Source organism: Passer domesticus, chromosome 3, assembly GCF_036417665.1.
Source record: "Passer domesticus isolate bPasDom1 chromosome 3, bPasDom1.hap1, whole genome shotgun sequence".
NCBI lineage: Eukaryota > Metazoa > Chordata > Aves > Passeriformes > Passeridae > Passer > Passer domesticus.
Window position 1 is genome coordinate 37034492 of NC_087476.1, and position 25745 is coordinate 37060236.

The following is a 25745-nucleotide window of genomic DNA, read 5'->3' on the forward strand; positions in this document are numbered from 1 at the left end:
GATGTGATGAGCACCTATGGTTTCTGCAAACTTGCTCAGAAATGTCAGTGTATCAGGAAAATGTCTCCATTGAGACTGAGATTTTTGTAGTGAATGTGCAAATCTGTCATTGACAATGATGTCACTGCTTTGTTTTGTTTTTGTCGGATTTTTTTTTTTAAATTTAAGAGGTAAGAAAACCAAGCGGGTTCTGACTAAGATGTTTTAAGATGTCAGTGTATTGTGCGTGCCTCCAGCCATGCCTCCAGCTGGCAGCAGGTAAGGCTGGGGACAAACAAGTGATGGCACAGTTCACCTGGGAACTGCCACTGCCCAGGCAGGGGCTGACACAGAAACACCATCCTCTTCCTGAAAAGCTCCCTGTTGTAAGGTGTGCCCCGCACTGTGTACTGGTCACAGAGGGGAGCTGTGGGGTGTGCTCCTGGCTTGTGCAAGCTTCACTTTGGGATGCAACAGGAGAGTCAGGGATGGCAGCAGGGTCCTGGGATTATGGGTGGGTGGTGGGAGGTATGGGGGGAGGGTGGGTGTTCCGCTTGATTTGGAAGCACAACTGGAAATCAAATACTTGAGGAGGTAAGACTGAAACTTACATTGTTTGTCACAGATCAAAATACTAAGTGTAGGCCATCGGTGTTTCTTGGCGCTTTTTAAATGGTTTGTATTATAATGTGTACAGTACTCTGCCAGAGGAGCAGGGTATGATGTGCTACTGAAGGACACGAGGGGTTCTTTCCATCTTCCCTATTTTCCATTTTACGAGGGTACAAACTGTGTCCATCACACTGAGGGTGTGGGTGAAACCAGTTCAGTGGCACTGGGTACAGCACCACCCCTCTGTTGTCCATTGTTCTGCTGACTTTGAGGTCCAGAAACTCTTTGTCTGGTTTCTCTAAATAAATGTGCAGCTATTTCCATGTTGCTACAAACATGTTTGCACTTAGAAAGGAAGAGAAAGGTAAGGAAAAGCTAATTTGAATATTTTACCTGGAAATTGTATTGTATAATGCTTATACTTAGAAATCACGAGTCAGTTACCTGGAGTTTTTACTGGCTTTGGCATAACTTTCTATCAACCTCAGAGAAAGCAGTAACTTTTCTATGCTTTCAAGGGCCTTTTTCCAAGATGCATGTAATATTCTTCTGCATGTAATTTACTTCGAAGGGTGTTAAAAGAATTAAAGCTCATAAAGCATTCTAAGATTTGTTAATATAAATCACCTTAGGAGTGCAAATTAAATTGTGTTGCCATCTACTACTACAAATTAACCTACAGTTTTAGTTAAAGCTGTTCTGAGATGGATTTAAAGGATAACATAAGGGTGAAAGACATTGTATTCCAGTATCGATCTCCATGATCATCTGGACCCTGTACCTATTACTCTTTGACTATGCAGAGTGTTTTGTATTGGTGGCTGTTGAGGAGCAGTGCAGTGATATTTCAAGAGAGGAAGACAAATAATTTGTAAATACACTGGATATCTTGAAGGTGTCTGAAACAATTAAATACTAAAGTGAGAAAAACACAAATAAACAGCTGAAATCTTCCCAAGCTGTGCAGGTTCTGGATCCCACAGCTCAAAGTGATCAGTGGATACATTTTCTGTAATTATATCAGAAAACTCTTTTCAGCTCTGATGGCTTGTTGGATGGGTCAGTGGAGCCTGGGCAGACAAATACACTCACAGTTTGCATGATGAGTGCTAAATCCAAACTGTTTCTGGGGTCGGTGGGGAATGATGTCAGCTTGGTGGGGAGAACATAATTTCTCAGTGACAGCAAAGATGAGTGTTTCCCAATAGCAGGTTGTGATCTTTCCCAGCGGTGTCCTTGGGATGGTTCAGGGAGGCTGTGAAGCATTTTATACTCATGAGGGAACAGTCAGCTGCCTTTAATTGCTGACTGCACTCAATCTTTCCAGGGCAGAGGTTTGTATATTTATATCAGCAGCCAGTAACTATAACCTATTCTTGTTCCTTTGGCCAACAGTAGTTAACTCATCCTTGGCTAATTAAAGACCGGGAAACCTGGCGGGGAGAGAGAGGATGAAAGGGGACCACACAAATAGAAGTTAGGCTGAAAGAGAGTTAAGCTCTCAGAAAGTTTAAGGATTTTTTGTCCCAACCAAGGGGAATGAAGGCACATTGAAAATGTGCTACTGTCTACATCCCTCCACCTTGCAACAGAAGTGCAGTGTCTTCAGGAGCTTTGGAGGAGTTTTTGTGATCCCCTCCCAAGCCAATCCAAAGATCAATGTTCAGGGAGGAGCTGCTGTAGTGCTCTGTTTCTGAAAGCTGGCTGACAGCAGTGTTGTTTTCTGATCCACAGGTCCAATGGATGGCATGGTAATAGCATCCCTGTCCAGGGAACTGGAATCCTTCCTCGCCTGCCTGCGTGCTGCTTGAACTCATCCCAGGCCTTTGTTTTTGGACTGAAGAAACCTGAAAACCTTTCTCTCCTAATTCATGAGCCAGCAGGATGTGGTCGCCGTGCTTTCAGAACGCCTGCTTGTAGCCGCCTACAAAGGCCAAGTGGAGAATGTGGTGCAGCTTATCAACAGGGGTGCCAAGGTAGCAGTTACCAAGGTAACGAGAGAAAAATGCTTTGCAAAACCCTGGGAACTAATGTAACTCTTCTAGACCATTGTCTGTGAAAATGCCCTCCTAGCTTTCCCAATCTGAATGTGACTGAAGTTAGTGATTTCCTTAAAGTTTGTACTTAATAGCTCACGCAGATTTGCAGTATAGTGCACGTCTTGTGTTTATAGTGGGTGCAGCTGTGATGAACACTTAGTCCTTGCAAGCACAGTGTGTCAACAGAGGGGAGCAACATTTTTAAAAGCATGCATTGACTTTTGAACGCTGTGTGACCTGATGAATGGAGCGATTCATCACTGTCAGGGGAAGGCAGTTCAGGGCACCCATCTCCCTGGGTGAGGGGATGGGGAAAAGCCACCTCTTGTGGCAGGGTAAAGGGATGCAGAAAGTGTTTCTTGCTGCTGAAGTCTCTTGGTGCAGCAGCCTCACTTAGACCCAACCTCTTCACTGATTTGTTTTGTGTAGTCCCTTAGCCAGTTCCAGACTTGGGGGTTGCAAATTGTGTTCCCTGTACCTTTGAGAAAAGTCAGTGTCAAAGGATTTCTGCTTAGATACAAGTAAGTTCAAACTGATATTCACCTATTCCTAATGCTCAACATGTTATAAATAATATTATCTTAGAAAAGATGAGATGTAATTGCAGAGAAGGTTTGATCAGCAAAAAAACCTTAAAATAACTAGGTAAGTAAAATCTTAAGAACTGTAACATAAAATTTGGGGCATACTGTTTTGATGAACTGTTTGTTTGCCATCCTACCTACTTATATTTGTGTTTCCATATTGATTTTGAATGTTACATGTGTATGGAAGCTAATATTTACAGATAGAAAGTACATTTGATAAAAAGAGGAAAAGACAGAATGCTTATCTGTCAGTGACAGTTGTTTTCAGTCCCTTCACAGTGTTTGAGTTGTAGATAATACTTGTTTTCAAAGTTGGAGTGACAACCTGTGCTTTTAAGTTTTGTTTGCCAAAATAAAACTTGCTGGTAGATACAAAGCACAGATGTACTAAGCATGAATAGTCCCATGCAGATGGCTGTTTGGTTCTGCTGTCCAAGCAGCTCTGTAGCTGATGAACAGCTATGAAAGGTAGTCAGTAATAGACCAGGAAATACTGACTTACACATACCTGAATGGTAGCTTACGGTTTTGTGGTTGTGTTTTCTTTTGTTTGTTTGTTTTTTGGGTTTGTTTTTTTTTAAGATGGTGAGGGATTTTGAGGCTCCCGAGCGACCTGTACTAGATACAATAAGAAACAAATAGTGTAGATTTGACTTTGAAACACGAAATCAGGTTCATTTGATATAATGCAGATTTCTTAGATTTGATAAGTTTTTCTTTCCTATATGACACAGGTGACTTCCTTGCTTTGTTGTTCTGTTCTGTGTGGAAAATAAAAACAAAGCTCATTTGGCAGCAAAATTGTGGCCAGGTGCAAAGTGCTGGTGTTTCTGTGGAGACATTTGCTGGAGAGCTGTGAGCTCTGAGGCCATGCTTGCAGCTCACCAGGCACTACAGCTTTGTAACTATTCTTTCCTAGAAGTCGTGGCTCATCCCCATGGAGTCCAGAGGGGGAAGGTGACAAAAGCTGTCCCTGTTGTCCTTGTGGATGCATCCCAACACTGACAGACAGTACAGATGAGCTGCTTGGGTAGCCTGGTGACAAGCCCTGCTCAGGAGAGATGAAGTCAGATCTGCAAGACTGTGGAGGAGTGCCACAGAGGAGCAGGGACTGTCTCAGAGCAGCAGCCAAGGCTGTGTGTATGGGGTGTTTTGGAGGCACACAGACTCTTACTCCTCCCATGCTGTCAGCCAGAGAGAGCTGAGCTCAGTGCAAGCCAAGAGGTGTGACATCAACCTCAGTGTCCATCCATTCAGCTCTGTGATGCCCTGTCCAGGTGTGCACAGTGTGGAGTTTGCATCTGGCTCTCACCCAGCCAGCCAGCTGCACAGGGAGAGCATGTGCAAATTTGCCTATAAAACACTGTATAAACACATCCTGGAATAGCTTGGCTTGCTAATCTGATGACACACAAAGGCTGGAAGGAGAAAGATCTGTTTAAAGTTAAGGACAGGGTTGTCACAAGAGCAAGGATGTATAAATTAGACTCAAGTATATTGAAACTGGAAATCTGGAGGGTTTTTTTAGCAACAGGTTCTTGTGCAGTTTTCTACTAAGCAGAAGAAGCACAAAATAAGAACAACTTTCAGGATAGAAGTTCTTAATTTTAGAGTGGAAATTAGATGGCAGAATTTTTGTAGTGCAGTAAAATAGACCAAGCTTTCAGATAAATTGAAACCCAGAACCCTCTCCTCCCCCAAGATAAAACTCATTGCACAATGAAGCATAAAAATAAATATATCTATGTACCTGCCTTCGATCTGGTTTACCTGTATGTCTTCTGCTTTCATTAGTAGTTTTCAATTTGTTCTGCCTAATTATAAATTACAGGGGTTCACTTCCAAAAAAGAAAAAAAATTGATTTGGTCCTTGTCAGCCAAACTTCCTGCTGAATTCTCTGGGTTTTGTTGGAGGAAGATACATGGAGACAAAGCTCTTTGGAGGGAAAGAAAAAGTTCCCCCATCACAGCAGGCTTTAACTATATTTCTGATCTGTATCTGTAATCACAGACCAATTGTGAATAACATTGTAGAGCCACAGATTAAAGTGTCCAGGATCTCGAGTTAAATGCTAGAGTTCTTTATTCAGAAAGGATTAATTGAGCATAGCTCAAGAAAAATGAAGGATATTTTCTGAAACAAACCAAGTGCTAGTAAATACCTTAGAGCTGACTTGTCCAGTTCTGGTTTTGTCCTGTATGTAAGGTCATATGATGTGGTTAATTGTTGCTTCAGTAAACAACAATTCATCTGCAAAATAGTATTTCATTTTTGTCACTTTTGAGTAGATGATTTCTAAAAAGAAAAAAGAGGAAGAATATGAAAGAAACAAAATCCAACGGAGGATATACATACACATGTCCAGGTGCTGACTTCAGCATTACAGCGAGGAGGCACTTGTTTCATTGTGGCAGCATTACTAGCAAGGCATCTCTGCAGGTGAAGTCAGTATGGAAATGTGCACCTCCTCTGACTCCAGTGAGGGACACTCAGGGCTTATTCCAGATTTGGGGCCTTTTAAAATATGTGAAGAGGAGCTGATGGCTGCTGGGTCACACAGGTGACAGCAGTCTGACATCAGGGAGCCCACAGTGGGAGAGGGGTGGTGGCACTGCGTGGCACATGCATTGAGCACTCCTTGTGGTGCTGGACCTCTGCCACCAGCCATGTAGGGTTGTGGCCCACGGCAGGTGTGGTGCTCAGCAGTGGCTTTGTGGCTCTGCTCTTCTCAAAGGGCACCTACTTGGTCAGGGTGCTCTGTCGCTGCTCTGCCTGATGTGACAAAGAGATCATTTCCATCTTTACACCTTTTTGTCTGACATTCTTCTCAGGTATGAAATGTGTAGCTCATTCCTTTATGAAAAGAACAAGAAATACCCTGAAGAACTGGCCATACGTACTGGCTGATCCAACAAGCAGGTGCCCTTACCAAGTACTTTGGTGAATAGGCTGCAAAAACTGGAAAACTAAGAACTTAAGCCATTTCTTCCAACCAAGAAAGCTGGTCCCTTCTTTCAGTCCTTTTTTAGAGCTCTCTTTTAGTGAAATTATTAACAGCTGCATCTTTGGCACAAAAGCCCTGGGACTTTTGCTAAGTTGATGTGCCTTGCTGTCCTCCCAGGATGTTGTTGTTCTTTTCCTGAGGATATTGGGTTTGCGTGGCCAGGTTTTGGTAGAGGGAAGGGCTCTGGGTGTGGTTTCTGTGAGAAGCTGCCAAAAGCTTCCCCAGGTCTGGCAGAGCCACTGCCAGGTGGCTCCAAGATGGATGTGCTGCTGGTCAAAGCTTGGCCAGTCAGGAATGGTGGTAACCCCTCTGGGATAGCATGTTTAAGAAGGAAGAAGAAAGTTGCAGAGAAGATGTAATTATAGCCAGGGAACAGCATTGAGAATATGTGAGAGGAACAATGCAGTGGAGGAGGGGGCAGAGGTGCCTCAGATGGTGGAGCTGGGATTCCCCTGCAGCCCATGGAGGCAGATCCATACCAGAGCAGGTGGATGCCTGAAAGAGCATGAGAAACTTGTGCTGGAGCAAGCTCCTGAATTGATCATAGCTATAAAATTGAATTCTGCAGAGAATGGATTATCATTCAGAAAAAAAAGCCCTAAAGAAATGCAAAAGGTAGTGCTTCTGTTTTGATTCAGTAATTGTTTGATTTAACTTTTGAAGTAGTCATGTTATGAACACACCATATGGCAACACTTGTACTGCTGGGGTACTTCAAGTCTCAATTTCAGAGCCTGTTGAGTTCTTTAAAGCAGTCTCTCTTTTTCTTCTTTTTTAAGCTAAGACAGAAACAAAAAAATAAATGTGTTTTGGTGCTTTCACATTTTTGCACTCCTTCAGTTTGAAAAGCTATTTGTGTCTGCTTTAAACAATAAATAAAGATAATTAAAAGGGATTAACTTAGGAACTTGCTGAATGCCTGTTGAAGTCAATGAGAAGCTTTCTGCTGACTTGAGTGAGCAGGTTATTCATGGAGAACAGTCCAACAAATTATCAGTGTGAACAATGTGACAGGACTTGGATTTTGTTTTCAGGCTTTTCCAATAAAATGTGGACAGGCATGTTTTTTATGAGTGCAGAACGGATGAATAAATAACAGTCCTTGTGCATCACAAGAGTAGGGTGAGATGGAGAACTGAATGTACCTGCAGAAAAGTGCCTACACATAGATAAACACAAGGAAGGATCATGGAGCTTACAGTGCTAAGGCCCCCTGTATGGGTTTGGTTGTGGAGTGCACCCACACTGGCAGCATTGCTGGGAGGATTCTGCTTTTAACCGGTGTGTATCGACAGCAGCCTGTCAATATGTGGAAGCTGGAGCACAGATTTACTGCAAACAAAAACCTATCCTTGCATTTTACTGCTGAAGCTTGTGTGGCTGTTTGCAGCGCTTGGCTGCGACCCAATACACCCCACAGCTGCAGCAGCGTGTCACCCACAGCTACAGCTGCAGCAGCGTGTCACCCACAGCTACAGCTGCAGCAGCGTGTCACCCACAGCTACAGCTGCAGCAGCGTGTCACCCACAGCTACAGCTGCAGCAGCGTGTCACCCCACAGCTACAGCAGCGTGTCACCCACAGCTACAGCAGCATGTCATGGTGGCTGGAAGTTGCAGCCTTGGTCCAATAGGTCCCATTTATTTTGTCAATAAGTCCGTGACACAGGGCCATTTGTATGATTTGTTGCCTGATGAAGCAATTGTTTACATTTGAATAGAAGTTCAAATTGCTGCTTTTTTTTTTACATGTGAATGACTGCTTTATTGGTTCATTAATCCCAAGCTGTAGCAGTGTCTCATTTGTATTTGTAATACCCCCCAAAACATTACAGTTTATATTTGGCAAGGCTCACAAGGTTCTAAGTCAGTAATCTGCATGTAGAACAGTCCCTGGGTTTGGTGTTGTGTCCTTGAAGTGAGCATCTAGGAGACACTCTGGTTTGTATGCTTTATTTCCCCTTAGGATCCTTGTGTGTATTCAGATAAACCCCCTCTTTGCTGCTGCATTCATTGCAGTATGTCTTTATGAAGGAGACATTGTCTGTCTGCCTTCATCTCTCTGCACCCTACATATTTTGGGTAGGATGAATTGCTGCGAGAGAAAAACTTGGTGGGCTGGTGGTTTGATTTAAAGACATGAAGGCAAGAGCAGCCCTGACTTGCTGCTGTGGCATGGACTTGCTCAGTGTTTGTCTCCAAAGCTTGCTCTGCTCCAAATTTGTCATCACAGCACGAGGGGCACCCAAATTGCCTTGTCTCTTCCTCACAGTTTGTTCTGGATTGGTGTGTGCATGTGTATGTGCATCCATACCTGTGTGTATTTGTGTAGGGATTTGATGTTTTTCCAAGTGTTTGCATTGCCTGCACTGGAACAGTGTGCGTCTGTACCACCCATCTCTGCTCTGATTTTGATGTTGCTGGGAAGAAAAAGAAAATCTGGCATTGCTGGTTCTTGCAGGGTTGTGATTAATCTTGAGATAATCAGTGCTCTTCCAAAAGCCTGAGCCTCTAATCAGTGTAATATGCTGGAATTGATCTTCCTTCCTGGTTAGTGTCATAGTTTTTGTTTACAGTGTCCCTCTAAAGTAGGACAAACTCAAGGACTGCATGTGTACAGAAACTCTGGTTCCTGAAGGAAGCTTCTCTTTAGGGTTTTCCCACAGGTGAGATGCCTCTCAACGTATATTTCTGGATAGAGAATCTGAAACACATGAACATTCTGGAATAAAAATGATCCTTTAGTCTTCCAGCTCAACCATGCCAGCAGGCATAGTTCATGTGGCAATTGCCCAGGAAGGTGTGTTTGGTGAGGAAAATATGTCCCTTGTATTCAAATAAACTCCTATTCTGCTTTCATAGCTTACTTTTAACACAGTACCTTTAACTGCATGTCAGCATTTTTGTAGTGGTTAGAGCTGGTTAGTTTACCAGAAAGTTTCCCTGCTGGAATATATATTCATGTTGTTGAAGCTTTCCTTTTAAAGCACATGAGCTGGCTTCAAGGTAGCTTTGTTTGGGATTTTTCCTTCTCCATGCACAGATTGCTATAAATTGTTTTCATGGTGTATTAATAACCTTCCAGGAAGTGAGATAGATGCCTGGATTAGGTGATTTAGTTATTGTCATTAAGGAATGTAGAAAACCTGAATGTGCTGATTCACAGCACATATTCATAATCCAAACATACTGTTCATTGTTGGGAATGATTTGTCAATTTGGTATTTAAATTTTTTTTTCCTTTCTGTATTTCTTTTTATCCCTCTGTTGCCTGGGGATTTTATACCTCCTGCTGTTAAGTGGAACAGCAACATCCCCCTGGCTCTCCTCCAGCCTTGATGGAGAAGGAAGTGTGATTGGTGCAGCTCAATGCCCTTCCATACAGGGACAGGATTTTAGGGACAGAGCCAGAGACACCCAGGAAGGAGGGTGGATGGTGCCAGGGGCAGTGGTGACAACCAAAATGAGCCCTTCCCACACCTATAGCAGAGCAAGAATGGAAGTTTCTCCCACGAGAATGAACTGCTGCTGCCAGCAGGGGACAACATTCAGGTTTTGAGAGATCCATGTGTCATAGTGTGAGTGAGGATTTTGTCCTCAGATCTGCCTCTTTAAATCAATAATGTAGGACAATTGATCAACACTTAGTGTTTCTGAAGCACAGCACAACTAATCAGAAATGGCACAAACATTTTGCCCTCAGCCATTCTGTTGATTCCAACAGTATTTTTCCTTTTTGCTCTGAAAAGGCCAAGTCAACCAGGCTTTACCAGGGATGTGGGTATGGGGTTTGCTGTATGAAAACAATCTTGTCTTGAGCTTGGTTTATTGCAGAAGTAGGTTTCTTAGTGAAGAAGTTGCTTAAAACTTCAGAGAGCCAATGGTTACCTTCTGTGTACTTCAAGCCACTAGTCAGACAGCTCTTGAAGTGTTTGCCACTTCTGTGTTGATGTGTTAGGGCTGTTTATGTTCCTTTGCAGGATAAATCATTGGGTGGAAAAATAGACAACAGCACCAGTAGTAAAAATTTATAATAAATACAGGTGAAGAGTCACATGACTTTTAATGTCACCCTCACAAAATGCCTAGTGGAGAAACCAGCATTCTTTGGGAAGATACTTTGTGAATTTAGCAATTGCTGGAATCCTGTTTTCTTTACTGCCATTAAATAATCTGCAGTGAACAGTTTTAGTGTTTTTGTTTCACAGATCTTAAGGTGTTTCACTCACTTTGAGATTTTACTGAGATAGAGATAAAAAATAAGTATTGTCTAAAAAAACCTGGCAGATCTTCAGCAAAATGAAGTTCATTGCCATACACATAAAGTCGCTTGGAGTGACTACATGCCTTCCATTCCTTTTCAGGGGAGCCTCTGTCATGCACAGCAGCTCAGTAATTCTTATCTCTGTTGCAAAGACAGTGCCCATTACAATATATGAATTAGCCAGTTATTGCAACTTGGATGTACAGAGGGAAGGTGAAAGCAGTTGATAGTTCAGTGCTCCAGAGGGACAGAAACAAAAGGGTCATGAATTCTGCTTAGGCCTGGACACAGAGCCAGATCTGAATTTGTAAGGAACAACCCTTATGTGAATATAATGTCCCTTTTGTAGAGTGTCATTGGTATAAACTGAAATATAGCAGAAGGTGGGGGAGAAGTTTTCAACTTTCACAAAACCAAAGTAAAGCCTTTGTCACACTAACATATGTCAGTTGCTACAATTGCAGATGAGGTACAGTGAGGTGCAAACAGAAGAATGATGAAAAGGAGATAAAACTCTATTCAACTACCATGCATAAAAATTAATCTTAATGTATTATTATTTTCTTCTCATTCCTAGCATGGACGGACCCCTCTGCATCTTGCTGCCTACAAGGGTCATCTCCACGTTGTCCAGGTTTTGTTGAAGGCAGGTTGTGATCTGGATATTCAGGATGATGTAAGTAGATACAACCTTCTAACTTGGGGTGGAGGGGAAAAGGTGATTTGCAAATAACAGTAGACATTCACTTCTTTGAAGTGGGATTAAATGGAAACAAAATCTGTCTCTGTTTTCCAATTCAGAGACATATGCAAAAGTGCATGGGAAACAATGTAAAATGTGGTGGTTTTCAGTGAATAGCTTAGTCCTCTTGTTCAAGCTGCAGAGCTTTATAAGAGCTCTGCTTGTGCCAGGCGGGTGTGAGAGTCATCATCTGCTGCTTCTGGTGGAAATGCACTAGGAGTTCATTGTGGGAAGCCACTGGAGGACATCAGGTAGGGGACACAACCCATATTTGGGTTTGCCTGAAGTGGGAGATGCTTTTTTGAGTAGGCACATTCCTCAGCATCCAGTACAGCTGCCCACAGCACAGTGCTGTGCCATGGGGAGATGATCCTGGTGGCACCGTGCTTCATGTGGGGGTGGTCACAGCTCTGAGGCTGTTGTGTGGTGAGGTATCGGCACAAAAGCCAGCCTTGAATTTAGCATGTGGTAGTTTGTGTTAATTTGGTAAAATATATAAGTTGCTGGAATTTCTTGGGTTTCTGTAAGAGTAGTTCTAATCTGGGACCGGGCTTTAAGGTGCTTTGGAGTGACAGGTAATGTGGTTTTAGTTCCCTCACTGGTGAAGAAAGGTGTATGCTGAAATGTGCAGTAGCAGTTGAATAACCATGATTTCTTCAAATTAATTACTAAATTTGATGGCATTCTGGAAGAAGTTGGAGGTAGGGTTGTTTTTGTTGTCCCTGTAATATATAAGGTGGAGAGTCTTCAAAGGCCATAGAAGTCCAAAGGTGTTAGTAGAGGCACCTGTATGACTGGCAGAAGGACACTGGAAATGTCCAGGTGCCTTTTAAAAATGCCTTTGGGCATTTGTTTGCATCTAGAGAGCTAAAAGTCTACAGCAACTGGAAAACTGGTTTCTGTCTCTGCAGATGAGTAGCTGATTCCCTGGGAGATGTGAGCAGTCTGCCTGACAAGCTTGGGACTGGGGTACTGGTGTGGCCAGCTTTCTGCAGGGAAACTTGTTTTTTCAGGAAGAAAATTTGTTCCTGTGCTCTTTATTCTTTCCCTCTGCCCATCTGTGGAATGGGGCAGATTTGCAAGTGCAATGGGAGAACCAGTTTATTCAGGTGTATCCTGGGTATGCTTTTTCACTTCTCCCAGCAGAAATGGTTCATTAGGTATTTAAGACAAAATTGCAGATACTTTACAAATACAGCCAATTTTCCTGAGAAAAGAAAACTGCTGCTTTAAGAAAGCAAGAGCTTCCACTGATTTGCTCAAATTGAGTTTCTGTGGAAACTGTTTTTTTTTAATAAGTCTGGTTCATTTGTTTTAATCATCTAGGAATAAAGTCTATGCTGTTTATATGTAAATGTGATAGACATGATAGAAAAACAGTAAATCAGTGTTTAGCATCATTCAGTTCAGTGAAGAGTCTTGCACTTGTAGAAATACTCAGCTCATAGAAGGCTTAATGTCTTCTCAGGGGCTTTGTTACAATTGGATACTGCTGCTACATGTGGTGATTAATATGGGCAAAGTAGATGCATACTGGATTCATAGATACTGTTTCTTTAAAATGTATTTTGATGTGTAGCTCTGTATTTAGTAGTAGTAGTAATTTGGTTGGGATTGAGGAGAGCCTCAGGAGTTTCTGAATTTCAAAGGGTATGTTTGAATTTGTCTTGTAGAAAGAGGAATTCTAAAACTCCAAGGAAGATTTTTGCTTGCAGTAGGTATTAACTAAAATATTTCTGCTTTCCTTTTACATAGGTCTTCAAAGAAGGTTCTCTGCTTATGGCCTCTCCTTGTATAACTCATTTTTACAGTTTATGCCCCACAGAATATGTAGTCTCTTTTAGCTGCAATCTGTTGATTATGCTTTCAGTCACTTTTACTGTGTGCAGTGAAGGCATCTTAGTTTCAAGAGTTGATTAACATCTGTATGTTTCACTGCTGTTTTCCAGGAATATGGATTTAGGTACAGATATGAAAACACCTGTGAGAGTGGGGAGTATTATATTTAATTGAAAAGCAAATTATTTTGTTGATTTTGGCATTATTGTGATAGCACACAAAAATTCAAAATAATGGCCTTCCTTTTATTTTTCAAAATAACAGGAGAAACGTAAACACTTCATTTTTGAGTTTTGATCAAATTCAAGAACAAGTTTTTTATTTGCCAGATGATAAGCAGAAACTTAAAAGCTTCTAACTGTTTCAGAGAGATTAAAATGCTCCCTTTCATGTTCTACAGATATATTCCCTAAACACAGTAAGAGCCTTAAGAATTAGTTGAAGAATGACCTCCAGTGGCCTGGAGTGGGATTATTATGAATTTCAGCCGGTGGAGTCCAGCTCAGTAGAATATGCCACTCCGGGAGCTGACTCCTTCCTTCTCCCTGCCAATACTGACAACTCTTACTGGGATCCCAGTGCCATCTCTGAGTGGTCAATGAGTGTCCATACAGCACACACCTCAGAACTAGTCCAGGAGAAAATTGTCCCGGTGAAGGAAATCAAGGATGAAAAAAATAAGAGAAACCAGAAGAGAAAGGCTAGGAAGGAACCTAGAAGATCAGAAAGAGAGAAGGAGGTTAGAACTCTCGTGCGTCACCCCTGCCCTGCGCCCGTCGCGGTGCATGCTGCGAGCCCCGCTGCGGTGCTGCGGCGTGGCCAGGCTCCCTGTGCTGCATGGCTGCATGGCCTGCTTGCTGCTCCGTGCCCTGCATCCAGCCTTCTGCCCTGCCTGCACCCTTGAGAATCCAGCTGGGAAAACACATGGGTTTAAAACAAAGGCCAAAGGCCCCGGAACTTCCTTTCTGGAAGCTCCAGTTTAAAAAGCAGAAAATTAGTTTCAAATGGAAAAATAGCCCAGGGTTCATAATAATTTCTAGCTGAATGGAAATGTGCAAAATGGCTTATTCCTGTGGTCCCATTTCATTTAGGCTGTAATTTGTTTTGTTCATGATTATTTTTCATGCCTTGATTGCTTCTGCTGGTCACGCATCATCATTTATTGTGCAAGAATGAAGTTGTTCTTGACTGCGTATTGTGTCTGCCTCTCTGTAGCAAAAGAGGAGAGCAGCACAGAGACACTGAGGAACGTGAGAGCATATTCAGTTCCCTTTGTGTACAGCTGCTTCAGGATATCCACATATGCTTGTATGCTCCTGCAAGTATTTAACACTTGGTTATATTTTGCCTTTAGAATATTTTGATACTTCTGCTGTGAGTTTAGTGGCTTGATTTTATATTATAGGTTGGACTCAATGATCTTAGAGATCTCTTCCAATCTCTTTATTCTGTAATTCTGTGATTTTTATATTGTATGACTTCACAAGTGCTGTTCAGAACTTTGTATCAGGGATTGAAGCCATGAGTTTTTTCTGGTTGTTTTAGTTATTTATTTTTTGATTGGCCAGAGTTGTGGATGCTGTATCACTGGAAGTGTGCCAGGCCAGGCTGGATGGGGCAACCTGGTTTAGAGGAAGGTATCCCTGCTTAGGGGAAGGGAGTTGAAACCACGTGATCTTTAGGGTCCCTTCCAACCCAAATCTATGAATCTATGATTTTGGTGCCATTCTTCTGCAGCAAGATGGGCTATTGATTTCTGGAAACATAGAAGTGAGGAGGCAAAGTGTCACACAGGGGAAGGGCTTTAAAGGAGATTGTGCAACCATTGGATGCTCTGGAGAATAGGAATGTGCAGAAAAAAAATGTGGTTCTAGTTTGGGGTTTTTTAAATCAGATAAAGGAAAAATTAACATGTATTACAAACTAGTGTAAACCAATCTCACTAATTTGAGTCTGTAGAATCTCTAAGAGAAACTCCAGTAACCCAGGAGAGCTGTCGGAAGTCTACCTGAGACTGTATTGGAAGTCACTTGTGTTGTTTCATTCCCTTGGGATGAACTTCAGATGTAAATAGAAATTTCCAAGTGCCTGGTCCCAGTGGTTGCATCCACTGTTTTAAGATAGCACATGAGGAAGCTCAGGGAAATAGTTGCAAACACCAGGACATTGAGCAAATGCCAACAGCCATGCCAACAGAGAAGTGCTAAAGAAAGGGTAATGCCAAAGTCCATGGGGGAAAATTAAGATTTAGGTGTCTGCCATTCTTCAGGACTCCCAGCCTGTAAGGCTCTCCTGAAAGCAGGTGTTTAAGTCCTCTGGAAAGAGCATGGTTCCCCCCTCTTGAAATGTACCTGTTGCTGTGCAGGAGTCCTGTTACAGGTAGAGCTCTCAGATGTGCAGTCCTGCATCCTCTGCATCAGTGCATGCAGATTTCTATCCCAGTCTCCAAGTATCAGCCTCTTACTATCCCAATGAATACCGAGTTTTTTTTCCTAAAAGTGGAGAACTTTCAACACTGTGGCGCTGCCATGGCAAGACAAAGTGAATGAGCCCCGCTATCTCTGGGCTACTGTGGAAAAACCAGTGGCCACTTCCTTCCTTGGCTTAATTTTGAAGGGTGGTGGCTGTACCTGCAACATGCATGGATCTTCTCCCATCAGGTGTGTGGCAGGAGCACTCACAAGGCCAGAGAGAGGAGGGGAGCTGCCTGCGCTAGGGCTGTGCAGGGCCAGGGTGTGCCATGCCCCCGTGATGCAGTGCCCTGTACCTGCCTTGCAAGCTGATATATCCAGGGCATGGACATCCTGGAGTGGAATTTCCTGAGTTTGAGCTGTCTTCAGAGCTAGGCAAAGTCTGAGGAAGGGGGTTACGATTCACCAGTGCAGACCTTAGTGCCTTAGTTCTGTTGAGCCTCACTTAAGTCTTTTTGGCTTTGGGCCCACATCTGCGTTTGGGCAGACTGCTGTTTCTGTCAAGGTCATGTTTCTGTGACACGGCGCTGGAATTGTCTCTCTTCATTGCTACTGATCTGCAGTCTGTTCCTAAGGCATAAATCTCTTGGAAACAGAATCATAAATTGTTCCCAACATAATAGTCTGGATGGTTAATGCGCATTTACTGATGTAATTGCTCTCTGAGCCTCTGGAACCGACCCCTAATGCTTTGCTAAAGACAGAATTGTAGTGAGTGCTTTCACAGACATTTATTTCAGTAATTAATAAAAGGTACACAAATAGGTGATTACACTGCCTGAAAATACATGCTGTGAAAAAAACCACAACTCATCTGTTTCCTTGGACTCCGTGAAAGGCAGGGCAGGGATTTGCTCCACTGCTGATGGGAAGGGAAGGCAGGTTAGAGTGCAGTGGTGCAGGCACCATTATTTATAGGATGGCTGTGCTCTCCGTGGCTGGGTTGCTCAGTGGCTGTCACACAGAAGCCATCACAACCTGGTGTGGTTCAGCTTCCACAGCACTTTAAGCAGTTTAAGGAAACTGTTTGTGCTGAGGTGTAAGGGAACAGTGGAGCAGGTGCTGCCCTGTCCTGCTTGCTGAGGGATCTGGTGCTGGTAGGGACAGACCCTCACCAGGACAATGATAGGTGCCCTCTCTTCACTGGGAGGTGCCTCAGTTGGTGAAACAAGGTCTGAGATATCCTTTGACATCTTGTTACATGGATGAGGTGCTTATTTTGTCCAGTCAGGGTGTGGGTTGGACCTTATTCTTGGATGCTCATGTAGGGAAGATGTCATAACCAAAGCCCATACCTTGGGCAGGAGGCACTTGAGCCTGCCATTTGCAGGACTTGGGTCCCTTCACCTAGATCTATTTCAGGGACCAGAAGGTATTTTGGGACAAAGCTTAGGCATGGCTGAAGCAGTCCCAGTGCTGCTCTGCATCTCCAGTGTACAGCCCCCCAGCATACAGGTTGGGATTACCAAGGGGCACTTGGTCTTGCAGCAGTGAGGTGTGCTGCCCACTTTCCAAACAGACAAATGTGTTTGTATAAAATTTAAATGAAATGCTGTTAGAAGTAGCTGTCATGTCAACAAAGCCACAAAAGCTGAATAGTCTTTAACCTCATTGCAGTTACTGATGATGTAATGATGGGGACAGGAACAGCCTTGATTTAAACTGTCCCAGTAAGAAGATTCTTAATTACAAACCAAATCCTGTACGATCCATTTCTGCCCCAAATTTCTCTTCTCCACAGTAATCTTCCCAACTGTAAAGCAGTAGGAACCAATCATTTATTGTTCAGATTCCATCCACTGCAATGGCAGTTGCCATTTTGTTTTAGTCTGTTTTATAATATCTTCTGTGGATTTGCTGGTGCATCAATACCACTTGGCAGGGGTAGGTTGGCAGATTACTTTCCACTTCATGATAATCAGATAAAATGATTTTTGCACTGTCCCACATGACTCACTACTGCAGTAACAGTAGCTGTACCATTATCAAAAATCAGATATAAAATTCTTCCTCAGTTTGTTGGAGAGCAGATTTCCATGTAGTCATAGTAACCAGTAACTATTTGACATTTGTACTTGTGAGATGGTATAATTTGGACATTTTCCATAACATTTTGGTTGTCTTTGAATTTGGAACAAATACATAAGTTCAGAGCACTTGCCATGCTGTCAATTTTCCAATACATTTTTTTTCCATTTCCTGGAATCTTTTCTGCCTTTGCTGAAATCCTTTAAAATACATTTCCAGTTGCAAGAACAGTAGTAAAAATATCTAACCTCTAGAAACAACAAAAAATAGCAGGCTTTTAAAAAGCACCTTCAACAAAATTTTTAAAAATCAACTTCATTATTATAAGCCAATTTAATGATTTACTGGTAGGGATTACTGAAAGGTTGTGGTTGGCAATGCTCATTTTTAATAGATTAATAACTATTTTCGTGTCATTAGCACAAAAGAACCCCACCAAGAGCAATTTTTAAGTCAGCTGCTAATTGCCTTTGAGAACAAATTGTTCAAATAAGCCAGTTATCTAAAGACTTGGACACTCTAGAATAAAAAATACAGAAATTTCTCTAATTTTAGTATTTAATGTAATATGCTATTATCTGATAAAGAATTTTACCTGAGAAATTTTGTGTATGTTTAGGACTTTGTTTCCTGCAAGCCTTTTTAGGACACATGGCATATCTCTGCCCTGTGTGTGTTTGTGGTGACCATCATCTAGATAAGCAGAAATGGATTGGCTTCCAAATCTGTTTATTAATCCCATACAAGTCTGTGTGCAGCTTTGAAACCTGTCTCTGTTCCTGGATTCAGGCTGTGCTTTGGCATTGCTGGTTCAAAGCAACTTCAAAGGAAAGTTGTTGTGGCAGCAGTGGAGCTACTGCAGCTCATTTTCCCATTGATCCCTGTCTTACATCCCTACACGCTGCTTCCTAAATCCTTCTCTTGCCTCTCTTTTATCAGGTTCTTACCAACAGTGCATAAAAACATACAGATAATCCCTGATGGGCAGGGACAATGGTTTAAGTTTCCCTAGTCTTCGGTTTCTGGAAGGATTCTGGAAACTAATCTTGGGCTCTCTAGCTCAGCAAATGAGTTCAGCGGTTGTTAGAGAGCAGATAGATGGGCAGTCAGACAAGATGACAACATCAGCATAGTTTCTTTTGGAAAGCTGGCCTTAAAGGAAATAAGCTGATGTAGGAGACTTGCTTGTTGCTGCTACATGGCGGGTCAAAGAGAAATGAAAGTCGTTGGGAGCTCAGTTGCTCGAGAGAAAGAAGTGGATGGTCCTGCAGTTGTGTTTCTCATCGTTAAGTTGCCTCCACTCTTAGCACTAATTGGTAAACTCATCAGAGGTGCTGAAGAGACCCATCTCATCTCATGCTCCTTATCCTAAGCAGGGCTGATGGAGCAATCGGAGCCAGAGCAGGAGAGCCTTATCCAGTTAGTGTAAGTCCTGGAGGATCATTATGATGAATTACGACAGCCTGTAATTCCCTTTAGTTCCCTACAGACACTGATGACTATTAGACACGTAGAGCCAAATGTATCCAATTCACTGCCTTCTAATACTGCCATGTTTTTGGAATGCTTCAGCGCTGTATATGGGATTGTGATGACTTGCAAACTTCTGTAAATGGTTTGTAGCTCGATACTTGCAATAACTTCATTAATCTTGGAAACTTTTATGGTAGGTGTTTAGGGGGACTGTTTTCAAAGGCAGCTTGGATTGAAACAGTATGTGTGTCGAAAATGCAGCCCATGTGTGTGTTGTCTGCATTTGCATTAAGTCAAAATGAGGTGGGAATTGTACCAATTACAAATTTGCTTCTTTTGCAGGGTGACCAGACAGCACTGCACCGGGCAGCTGTAGTAGGGAACACCGATGTAATAGCAACCCTGATTCAGGAGGGCTGTGCTTTGGACAGACAGGACAAGGTAACAAACAAAACAAAAGCCCTGTGGAATGGCAGCTTTGGCAGTCAGTAATGTTAAGGTCTCAGAGAGAAAGTTATAGTTTATACTCCTTACTAAGTGTCTGATGCTTCAGGAGTAATTGGAGCAATTACATTGATAAAAAGCTGTACCATCTCTTTAATACAAATTACTGGTTTAGTTATGCTTCTATATTAGGCTGATAGTTTTTGGTTTAAGATTCTGTTCTCAGCTCATTAAGGGATGAATTAAAGGAATGTACAACCTTACTACGCCCTATGAAAAAGACTGCACAGTTCCCATGATTATCCCAGAAACTTGAGAATCCCAGGCTGTAAGTTTAATTTAGGAGTAAATGTAACTAATTTCAAGTTCCAGACAAATAGCAGTGTTTTTACTCTCTTATAAAAATAAAATAGAAAATAAGCTAGTAGGAAATGAAAATACTTCTAAGACAGTAGGTTGGTTATACAGCCCCTAACATTCTCCTCTTATGTGTGTGCTCCTCAGGATGGGAACACTGCTCTTCATGAAGCTTGTTGGCATGGATTCAGTCAGTCTGCCAAAGTGCTTGTTAAAGCAGGAGCCAACGTTCTTGCCAAGAACAAGGTGAGACCCATGGAGGAGGAGCTTTTGGTTCTGGTCTAAGGTGTCTGATTCTCAGAACTGGAGATTTCTGGCCATGGCATTTTTCAGCAGGTAGGGGGCCAGCTCTTAGTGGGATTTTTTTCTTCTTTTCATTTATCACGCCTGGATGGTTCATCCACAGGCATTAGGAAATTCATATTTTGACAGCTGACGCAGGAGAAACTCAATAACGCGTTGAATGATACATTAATTACAGCTGAGGAACACTGCCATTCCTGTGGAAATCTCCATGGTGCTCTAATTTATACTGAGGAGATTCATTGTGATTGGTGTGATTTAAAATGGAAATGAATTGTACTAATAAGAAAAAGGTATTGAAAATCTCTTATTTTCCAGAAATTAAACAGCCAAAGGAATGTAGGCCACAGGGGGAAACAAAAAAAAAAAGTGTCTTTTGTTAATAAGTTTTTCCTAATATATTAGTATAGTCTCTTCCCAGAATCTTGTAATGAACCTGGATTATGTTCCTTTTGGTATTTATAATACCTTGAGAGCCATTTAGAGCAAAGAATAACAAAGTAAAGGGTTTTAGTTCCAGTCTAATTGTTATAGCTGAGGGGCACTTCAATTCAGTAATTCAGAAGTTAATGGAATAGTCCAGGAAATGGTGGTAGCAGCCCGTGGTGTGAGCAGAGTGAGGGTTTGGATAGCTGTGCTGCTGGGTTGGTCAGATCACATGGCTGGCAGAGTGCCCTGCATGACAGGGAGATGGCTTTGGGATTGCTTTAGGGGATCTCTGAGCATTTTTGGTAAATGTGTCTCTAAAACAACAACTGAAAGGGGGCTGGGAAAGAAAGGAGACAGCTGGTCAAAGACTAAGGTTTAGAGTAAAAAGGCATGTTGCTTGGGCATAGTGTTTCTGTATGTGCATGTATGTATAGGCACTATAGAATCATACATTTGTACAGTTGTGGTGACTTTGTGGTCTGCAATTTCATTGTATTCGATATTATTTTAGGTGTATTCCTTCCCTTGTATTATTTCAACTACCAATTTTTATTCACTGTAATTACTTTTGCTGTAATGTCCGCCTAGACTTGTGTCAAGGGTACTTCAGAAAAGTTCCCATGCTTGACTGTAAGTCTTGTGAGTAATTTTGCTCCTGTCCCTGGATATGCTTGTCTATGTATGCACATACACTTCTGTACAAAGGTGTGGGCCTACGATGCAGGTCTGGTTATCCTGCATGCTTGGGTGCCTCGGGGAATTAGAAGATTTAGCTTACAATCCAGTTTATGTCAGCTGGAGGCAACCTCTCTGGGAAAGTATGTGAACAAAATAGCTCAGCAGGGTTGATGGCTGAAATATGACTGGCAAACTTAAATACTGCCTGAGTAGCTCCTGTGCTAGTCTTTGATGTCTTGCCCTTTGCATTTTACTCTTTGGGTGGTTTTTAATGGACAAGATATATTCTCAGGAGCTGTTGAAAATTGTGGGAATCATGCATGCTTGCACGTGCTTTTTACCCCTTTTGTTTTCAAGAAAAATTAAGAGCTTAAGTCCACTTAATCCCAAAATGGTTTCTCTGTTCTCTCAGCTTTTTGTGTAACTGATGACAAGGCATTATCATTCAGACAGCTTTTCTGGCAGCCAGGGTTGAGTTCTGTGTGCAGGAGCATCCCACAGGCTGTTGACTTACACCTGGGTATTGTGTGATTTTGGATGGATGGGACAGATATGAGCTGCTAGATTTGCCAAAGCTGTGAAGCAGCAAAAGATGGGAAGGATTTGACACTGTGTTTTGGGTAGCTGTATTCCTCCTGCACAGTAGTCATCCTGGAGATGCAGTTTATTTTCATTTAAGTTGGCTTAATAAAATCTTTTCTGCTTTGATAGATCATCCTGTGAGATCAGTTGTAGCCTTATTTTTAGATTCTTCATCAATCTGTACATTTCAGTGAAGATTCCCAGACTGGTACAACTTGGAGCTTCTCTCCCTCTCAGAAGTTTGTGAGAGATTTGTCACCCCACAGGAGATGAGCCAGATGAGCCACTCTGTCAGCTCTGACCCTTGGCCCTGTCATTCTCTCAGAACTGAAGTCCTCACCTGCTGCACAGGACCTCTGCCTTCCCACCAGGGCCAGCGTGCCAAACAGTAAATGATAAAGGCATTGCAGAGGCTTTTCAGAGATAAACCTGTGAGCGAAAAAATTGACATTTAAACACAATTTAGCTGAGAAGAGAAATGTTCATGTCTGCCACAGCTTAGAGGCTGACATGCAGTCATATTCAGGTCTATAATATATGGTAGTGAAGACCTAAGACCACATCTAAGCTTGGCTTTTGTAATTCAAACCCTGCAGCTTTGGTCTGTGTCTTGAAAGCAAGGGGGGCAAATCAAAGGACAAAATCAAGGTGAACAGACAGTGTAGTAAGCCTGGTAAAGCCTTTTTACCTGAGGTGATTTAATTTCTAGCTCCAAGAGCCAAAAGCTCTGAATGTTTTCAGATCAACAAAAACCAAATGCTGCCAGAAAAAACTTGTCAGACCAATAAAATTGTTCATTGTGTTAGAAAGACAATACACAAGCCAACACTTCTTTGATTTCTGTCCACTTGTGCATATTTTCTTCTTTGAGGAACTATAACATGTGATTCTCTGTGGCTTGGATGGCTTTTTTCCCTCCCTTCCCATCTTGGCTGGAGTCTGGCGTTCCTCCTGAACATCAAAGCTTCTTGATAGCCTAAAATCTGTATCCTGCCCAGTGAGAGCACCTACAGACCCAGCCAGACTTCAAGCTGGTTTGTGTTACAGTTGTAAGGAGACAGGAGTTGTGACCCTGGTCTGCTCAATACCCTGCAGCAGTCGTGGCTGGGATCAAAGATCCCGTGCCATGGTGGTTTGGTTTTTTGTGTCTGTGCATGGGGGAAACCCGAAACACAAGAATTACAGTTCTTTAAATTACATGTTTAACACTGCTGTTTGAGACTAATGAATGAGACAGTATCTAGAGATCTTTCTTCCTGTAAACAGATTTGACCAATGCAGATATCGTTATGGTGCCCTATTTCTGCCTTTATTATATCCCAGGTAAGCCATTGCCAGAATGAAGCGGAGATTTCAGTCTCTGGGTTCATTAATCTCATATCTTTGGGAAAACAACAGTTTCCCACCCTTGGGTGGATCTTCTTGTGCAATGATCTGTGAGGTTTTATATTTTAATGCTTATGTCCAATATCTAAATATGGCTTTTATATTTTCCTGTATTTCTCTAAGGCAGGTAACACACCTCTTCACCTGGCTTGCCAGAATAGCCATTCCCAGAGTACTCGTGTTTTGTTACTTGGAGGATCTCGAGCAGACCTCAAAAATAATGTGAGTTTTGGAAATAACTGTTCATTTTTGTGTGACTTTGTTTTAGGTATATTGCTTTAACTTGTAGAAGTACTCAGAAAGGCTTTAAGCAATGATTTTTATTATAAATTATATTGAAAAAAAACCCCTACCCAACCTTGTATTCACCATGCACAGGAGTGGTTTTGGAAGGATTGAGTGATGCACTACTTGTACCCATCTCTTGAGCAAGGATAGAAGGAGCCAAATGGGGTTTTGCTGTTGCACAGACAATGGTGAAAGGCTTCAGATCTGCAGATCATATATTCTGTGTGTCCATCTCTCAAATGAGGTAGATTCAAGGTGGTTTCAGTTTCAGACATCTTTCCTCCTATTTTGTAATGATTCTGGCATGATAGATAAAGGAAAAAAAAAACAATCTACAAAAGGAAATCAGATATTTTTGCCCTGATAAGTAACAAAGTGGGCAGAGAAATGGAAACCTGTGGGGTTTTTGCAGCTCCCGGGCTCACCTGCATGTGTGCCACCCTTCATGGGAATGCTGCTCTGGCTGCCACTCTGTTTTCTACATTATGTGGAACACTAAGTGGAGATTCCAAATTGCATTGGGTTGTGGTTCAGAAGAACAGATTTAATAGGAAAATATAGCTAACTCAGGGTTTGTAGTGCCAGTAAAATAGCATTTTATTTTTCCAGTATTTCCCATCAGTGGTTAAAGTATTCATGCTCTCACCTTGCCTGACCCCAGCTCTTGCTAAACTTTCCCACCCATGATAGCAGATTTTGTACTGCAGAGAAGACAGCATTGCTGTTCTGTGGAGGTGTGTGGTGTTTACTGCTCTTTCTGATTTAATAGGATTATTTCATCCCTGAACATCATGACGAGTGCAGGCTTTCTCACAGTGATTACATGCTCAGAGCTTTGTTTCTGTTTGCAGGCAGGAGATACCTGTCTGCATGTGGCTGCTCGTTATAATCACTTGCCCATCATTAGGGTGCTGCTCAGTGCTTTCTGTTCTGTCCATGAAAAGAACCAGGTCAGTGCATGAACCTCATTGTGACTCTGTGCCCTTTGCATACGACCAGTTGTTGGGAAGAGGAATTCCTACCCAAGTAATCCTGCTTCACTCTGTGTGTTTCACTGTACCACCAAATGCCTAAGCTTTTAAGAATAGCCTTAAAGTAATGGCATGTCGGTGGTTTATTATTTTGCCATCGCATTTGCATTATTTCTTTAAAGCATTGCTTGTTTATGAGGTGATTTAATGATCTTATAGCCATTACAGAGACATTGTGAAGCACAACTCACTGATATTTAGATGCTACTAAAGTGCAAATTCCTCTGGAATACTTTGCTGCATTTTGCAGTAGGGGAAATTAAGAGGACATAAAAGTGAAGACAAAGCATGCTCTAAATTCAGTGTAATGATCAGTCCAGCCTAGGATTAATCATCCATAGTTGTTTTATAGGGAAGTAACTGATTGCTGTACCTATAGCATAGCCTAATTGGGTAGTAGAAGGGAATGAAATTAGTACATTAAAACGTTCTAAATCTGCTAAATAAACATATTATGTGGTGCTTAACCACATTTTCTCATGTTCCTGGGAAATCTTCCATGGGTAGTTGAGGATCATAAAGATGTTTTCTGAATTGTACATTTAATGTTCTTTCTTATGAGACTATGAGACACTATAGCAAACAAAATGGGTTTCAGCATGTGAAATTTACTGTGTAATTTTATTTGGAAATGAGTTTTTTTAACTTGGAAAATGAGCTACTGAATATTAAGATCGACTGGTGTGAACCTGGCCCAGAGAGACATCCCTTTCCCTCATTCCCCAGCACTACCCAGCACTACCATATTTGCCCATAGAATGGTTTGATTTAGGAGTACAACTCATCTAAGTTAGCAACAGGCAAAAGTCCTGAGGAAATCTAATTTTATGAAGGCAAAATGCAAGACCAGGGGGACAGGAAGGCATTATACACGTGTCCGGTCCCATTTGAACAGTTGCTGGCTCTGTTACCAGTGCCCCAATCTGATCACGGCTGTCTTCACCTCACTGCACCAGGACAAGGGCAGGGCACTGTGTTAGTGCTGGACCCAGACTGCATTCTGGCTCTGATCCAAAATCTGTTCTTCCTGAGGAAACCTGTGAAGAGCATGCCAACCATCTTGCTGCCAGTACTTACCTGAGTATTTCTGAGTAATGTGATACATGACCACCTGCAGACCAAATAATCAAACCTAGGGGAAAAAAAAGAAGAGAAAGTTGTAGTGGGAAAACTTGTTCTTTCCTCAGATGTCGTATCCATTTACTGGGGG

At 42.2% G+C, this 25745-nt stretch overlaps 1 protein-coding gene across 17 annotated transcripts in view; it reads left to right on the forward strand.

The window, feature by feature from the left end:
* ANKRD6 (ankyrin repeat domain 6) overlaps positions 1-25745 on the forward strand; it is a 92723-nt gene that overhangs the window by 56362 nt on the left and 10616 nt on the right. For 9 of the 17 annotated variants that reach the window (XM_064412652.1, XM_064412653.1, XM_064412649.1 and 6 more), the window contains 6 exons: positions 2326-2582; positions 11062-11160; positions 19380-19478; positions 19986-20084; positions 23340-23438; positions 24356-24454. In XM_064412652.1, the coding sequence (XP_064268722.1) occupies positions 2463-2582; positions 11062-11160; positions 19380-19478; positions 19986-20084; positions 23340-23438; positions 24356-24454 (615 nt within the window). In that variant the 5' untranslated portion in view covers positions 2326-2462. Of the gene's footprint in view, positions 1-2325; positions 2583-11061; positions 11161-13465; positions 13817-19379; positions 19479-19985; positions 20085-23339; positions 23439-24355; positions 24455-25745 lie in introns of those variants that run through there. The other 8 variants (XM_064412643.1, XM_064412644.1, XM_064412647.1 and 5 more) reach the window with 3 other exon arrangements.